General features: G+C 50.9%; 1 protein-coding gene across 1 annotated transcript; it reads left to right on the top strand.

Moving 5' to 3' along the window:
- Positions 1-981: 981 nt before the first annotated feature.
- On the top strand, positions 982-3,290 carry LOC104617543 (flocculation protein FLO11-like; the record flags this gene model as incomplete). Its single annotated transcript, XM_010282893.1, has 2 exons — positions 982-1,102; positions 2,096-3,290. Coding segments are annotated over 2 exons (1,316 nt in total), but the record flags the coding sequence as incomplete, so codon positions are not given.
- Between the last annotated feature and the right edge of the window lie 2,531 nt (positions 3,291-5,821).

The raw sequence follows: 5,821 nt of genomic DNA, 5'->3' as shown, positions 1-5,821 counted from the left end.
CCGCATCGAATTCACCAAATTCACCTGGGAATCTGAGACGCCATTTTGTAGAGACCGCGCGATCTAAACCAGACTCCGGCTCCCTTCTTCACAGCGGGCCGCGGGTAAATCAGGGCTTGTTTTTCGAAGTCTTGCCCCCCCGGGTGTCAGAAACAAATTGCCAGGCTGCGTTGTGCAACCTCCCCTCGCTTGGCGAAGGCCTGTTGTTGGAGGCGGGGGTGGGTGGAGGAATGGGTGCTCCCCAGTGATGCGACTTGAAGGGGTCAAGTGGGGTTTTATTTTTACACTGTGCAGAACGAAAGCGGTATTTTCTGGTGGGGATGGAAAAGAGGTGTTTGGCGAGAAAGTGTGCTGTGAGGCTGGGCTGCTGAGATATCTACGGGAGCAACGTATCATCCACCAAAAGCTTCTTTCTTTGAGTCCGAGGGGTGTTGAGAACCCGCACACCAGCAAAGAGAGAGGCGGGATGCTCGCCTGAAGGGGAGGTCCCGCAGGAGGAGGAGGTAGGACTGATCCAGATCAGGAGAGGACAAGCATCCTGCCCTCTGATCTGCACCACGAGCCCGTTGGCGACGGCTGCAGCAGGTCCCTTGGGGATGAAGAACCGGGCACCGTGCTGAGCGCAGTCCGAAGGGGAAGGGTTTTTTTTTGGCAGGTCCAGGTGCTTGCACAAAGGACCTCCAGCCGGTGCTTGCACATCCTCCAAGGCAAGCTACAACAGTGTCCCAAGAGCTCTGCAATTTTCACAGTGGGGTTTTTTTCAGTTTTATGGGTGTCACATCATCTGTTTGGGTGATACAAACCATCGTGGCCCTGACAGGATTTGTCTTTATCATAGAGGCATCTCGCTTTAGCAGGGATTGGAAATTTCCACGGCAAGCTTCAGACTCCTTCTCCCCAGAGGAAGGGAAAAAGAAAGCTCTGGTTTTTACTGTACCTAATAAAAAGCCAACGTTTAATATGTTGACAACTTTATTTCAGGGCAACCCAAAGCACCTCTGAAGTGTTCAACAGAGTGCGGCCATTTCACATCTGAGATAGCGGCAAAGCGGATAAGGAGCTACCGCAGGACCGAACCCCGCTGCACCAAACAAGCCGTCATGTAAGCACTGCCCCACCGCCCGCCTCCCTTTTTGCCGTACGCCCTCCAACACTGATTAAAAGCATTAGCCTGGCAGCAAACGCCCTCGCGGTGGAGCCGGGAGCAGTCTGGAAACAGGGAGAACGCTGGTATTGATTTTTCCCTATTTAAAGACCAACAGCCTCCAAGTGAGGTCAGGGGCGCATGCACAGAGCGAGACAGGGATAAATGGACGGGGAAAGGGACTGATGGACAATGTGCTTGTTGGCAGGCGGGGCAGAGGAAGCACGCGGGGTGAGAGCCCACGTATTTCTGTGAAAGTGGGTATTTTTTCTGGGACGCATTCAGACTTGTGAGCTTGTCTGGAGATGCGAAAAGCTACATTTTTTTTCCCCAGGGTAACTGTTGTTTTCAACTTATCGTGAAGATAAGGCACCATTGAGACCACTTCACTGCAGCCCAGGAGGTTGCTCCAAAGTGAACCTGCTGGCTTGATCTTGGAAAGTCTCATTTCAGTAAATCAAAGGGTTTTGTCTTGACGTATGCTTGCCCCAGGGCTGCTGGGAGCACTGCAGAGCTTCCTGCTCTGAGCACTGGAGGCAAACACTGCGTCCAAACGTTCAGGGAGGTGGTGGAGTCACCATCACTCGAGGTGTTCCAAAAACGTGTAGGCGTGGCACTTCAGGGCATGGTTTAGTGGGCACGGTGGTGTTGGGTTGGTGGTTGGACTTGATGATCTTAAAGGTCTTTTCCAACCTTAATGATTCTGTGATTCTATGACAATGCTTTTGAGAGAGAAAAACTTCTTAGGGGGAAACCCTTCATCCATGAGTCACATTCAGCTGCTCCTCATTCAGTCAGAGGCCCTTCCTGAAATAAATAAGCCATCCAACCCGGTGGTGTTTCCTATGGGCTTGAGAGAGTCCGTGTTGCCGCCTGCATGCCTTCCCTATCACGCTGTTCATCTAAAACCGTGTTTTCTTTATCTGGTAAGTGAACCCTTTCTATTTTCAGATTCATTACTCTGAAGTCCGTGGAGATGTGTGCAGATCCAGAGGCAGAGTGGGTGAAGAAGATCGTGGAGAAACTAGATCAGAAAAAGGCCACAGCCTCCCCACTTCCACGTGATGCCACCTCAGCAGCGGCACCAATAGAGCCCGGTGTTTTTCAGAAACATGTTGGTCGTACAGCAACAGCTCCATCTCAAGCCACTGTTCCACCTGGTTTCTTCCAAGGGACTGGCACAACGGTTTTGGAGAGAATACATGTTCCTGCTGCCGGGACAGAGGCGTCCAGCAAGTCCCCACCAGCCACGCAGGACACCACCCAGCTCCTTGCAGGATCGTCCCCCGTGATACGGGAAGTTGCTGCCCGCTCTGAAGTCACTCCAGAGGGAAACAGAGATTCCTTAAAATCTCCTGTACCTTCAACAACTTTTGCAGCAGGCATGGTCTCCAGCCAGCCCACCCCGCATCCGCCGGCTCTTGTGCATGGCTTTGACAACGCCGTAGGATCGACAGAAGAACCTATAGGACACGGTGCAAATTCTGTGGCTGATCTTCAAGACACGACTTCTCCCAGCTCAAATTCAGACCCCGTGGCCGTTACTAAAGCATCAGACCATCCTGCACTTTCTACAAATGAATCCCTGGACCCTACAAGTGCAAGAGCCAACGCATCAGGCACTGCGTCTAGCAGTTTTAGTTCAGATCTCCCCTCCATCCTGGACAGCATGGAGATCGCCACAGTTCCAGCCATGCCAGTTCCACCAGAGACTACTTCAGTTTCTACTCTGAACTCCACAACTTCCATAGGCAAAGGTCCCTCTGTCCGTACCAACAAGGTTCTCAGTTCCTCTGCAGATACTTTTGGTACTAGAACATTTGATTATTCATCGCCTGGAGGAAAGCAAGAGCCTTCAGATGCGTTAGCTTTCACTAGTCAAGCATTCTCAGGCCAAGCCAGAGTGCAGGTGACTACAGAAAGACCAAACGATCTGCTTCTTCCCAGTTTCTTGTCAAGATCTCAAATGCACTTTGTCATCCCAGTTTCTGTGGTAGGTGGTCTTATGGCTTGCAGTGTTGCTGTTGTATGGCTATATCTAAAATTTGGAGTCAAAACAGAAGAAATGTCAAGAGAAATGGTACAGGGCTTGCTCTACCAGAAGGAGGGACATCAAAACAATGTCTTTCCAATGGAAGTAATCTGAATGCTTTATGGCGTGGACATTTTTGGCCCAAACTACATGCGTGTTGCTGCAGGAAAGCTAAGTTTATGCTGAACAGGTGACCAGTAGGAAGCAAGGCAGGGCATAAATAAACCAGAGAAAACGGACTTTTTTTTTGCAGAGCAGAATGTCCAAAAATGTACCTGATTTGTCATTGACCAATGATGGCATTTGGAAATAAATGAGATGCTTTTTTTTCTTCTGGCACTGTTACGTACAAAGGCTGTTGCTGGTCTAGAGCTGCTTGGTGGCTCTTCACCAGGTGGTGGGCAGAAGTGAATTTCCAAATGGCTGTTGGGAATTTTTCTGCGTTTCATCATGGCCCACCTGAAAAGCCACCCACTCACCCCTGCTGCCGGACTCGGGCTCAGCCACCGCGAGCAATCTCAACACCAAACCCACAGGATTTGCACTTAGCGAACTCTCTGCTGCTTCTTTCTTCGCACTTCAGGTTGCTGCTCTGTCAGACCAAGACCAGTGCTGGTGCTCAGCTGGGCGCTGACTCTCCTTGGGCTGATCAAACATCCCATTTACTCTTGCTGGAGACAAGAGTCTTTTCAGTAGCTTTTCAGACAGAGGTGATGAAAACTGCTGAAAAAGTCTGATTAGGGGACTGAAGGTCAATACTACAGATTTCACGTTCAGAGGAGCTGGCAACCCACAACCTACCTCCTCCTCGAAATCCGGCCACCTTTCTCTCCAACAGCTGTGGGCGTTTCTTCTTGCAGATTGAGTCTGAGACCTGGTTCTTGGCAAATCAACCCTTCTGCCAGCTGATGCACCCTGTGTCCAGCTGCGTCCAACACCGGGGCAGGATAACGTGGACGGGCATTTGCAAATGGGAGAAAACAAGAAGTCACCCAATAATGTTGCTATTCCTGTGATATCATTGGAGGGGTTTTGCTGTTCTCTGCAAGCACAAATCCCAGGAAATACTCTCTTGGAGGAGCTAAAGGCAACTCTGGATTTAGTCATAGAGGACTTGCTCCACCACAGCAGACGTGACATCCTTCTGGTCTTCTCTCTAGAAACAAGCACGTTTGCTGATCGACAAAAAAGCACAAAATGCCAGATCATGGTCCTACACTTCAGCCACACTTTAGTTTTTCTTTTTCGGATAGCACTGATCGCCAGGCTCTTAAAGCACCATAACAGCACCCGGCTTTTTTTTTTAACCTAAATTGGTGGTTGATTTTTACACATCTAGACGTTGCTGTATGTAAGCCTTATCTTTTATCTGTGGTCAGTTCCTGAAAGCCCTTATTAAACACTGACTCCAGTACGAATTTTGCTGGAGCGTGCAAAGGTCTTCATGATATGATGCTTCATAGGTAGAGATACGTATCAAGGGTCAGATCCTCCTCTAACCAACCTCGGTGGATCAGATCCCAAAGTATAAATACGCATGTAGAAAAAAGAACACAAAAACACCTAATAAGCAAGATAATCAAAGCAAAAATGATGGGCCAGCTGCAAAGCAGAGCTAGAGGAAGGTGGCCTTTTTAGATCCACCAGCTCGCACCTTCCGGGCATCCGTCCGGCCCTGGAGGTGGAGAGGATAGACTGCAACGGTGTTTGTTTCCTGCCGTCATTCAATCCCTTATTTCTGCCTTTTGTTGACTTGAGAGAGGGGAGCCGGGCGTTCATCTCGGGCTTTGCAAGTACGGAATGCAATCAGATTAATTGTAAATTAGGAATTTGGAGTGAAAACCCTTCCTTGGCGGCAGCACTCCCGTGCAGCCCAGCTGTGCAACACTGGGGTTGATTTACCCCGGGGGTAAATCAGCGCTGCCTCCCCATCCGCCCCGCTCGCGGCTGGCTCGGGTTCGCGGCCTCGCGGTTGTACTGCGGTGTACCTCGCGGTATACCATGGCATTGTTTTTATATGAAACACTAGAAATGTTATTTTTGTAGTAAAGTTTTGTAGCCATTTGAATGTATGTCGTGTCCCGTCTTCGCTACTGGAGCGTCGCGGAGTCGAGACCTTTCTGGGAACATGGGAAAACACTGTGCCTCGTCTATTTTCTTGCTGGTCCTGGGTGTCCGGGGGCTTGTCCGTGGGAGCTGGGTCGCTCTCCAGGCACTACAGCAAATGGAGTGGGCCCTTGTCCGGCTACGGCTGAAGTCCTTGGGCCTGGAGCGATGCTGGGGAGATGCATGTGTACCAGCGCAGATCTGATCACTTCGAGTCCCACCGCGGGCGTTTGTAAGGACGCTGGTTTTGGCTCCACAGCTGGCTCCCACCCTCTCCCAGCTGCCATGGTCACGCTGGCGCTCGTCAGGAGGAGCTGGTCCTCCAGCTCAGATCCATCCTTGAGCTCCCCTTGCTGCTCCCTCCTCTTCCCAGGACTGCCAGCAGGCAGCGTGTGGGCACCCCTCATGGAGGGCAGCTGAACCCCAGGGCTGCTCCTCCTTGCCTTACGCTGTGCGACGGGCAGTTTGGGAGGGCAGAAGCTGGACCCCGGCTCAGGAGGAGGAAACCTGGGTTTCCTGGTTCCTTTAGGCTTAAAATA

This window comes from Phaethon lepturus, unplaced genomic scaffold, assembly GCF_000687285.1.
Source record: "Phaethon lepturus isolate BGI_N335 unplaced genomic scaffold, ASM68728v1 scaffold22862, whole genome shotgun sequence".
Lineage (NCBI taxonomy): Eukaryota > Metazoa > Chordata > Aves > Phaethontiformes > Phaethontidae > Phaethon > Phaethon lepturus.
This window is presented reverse-complemented; position numbering and strand designations above follow the sequence as displayed.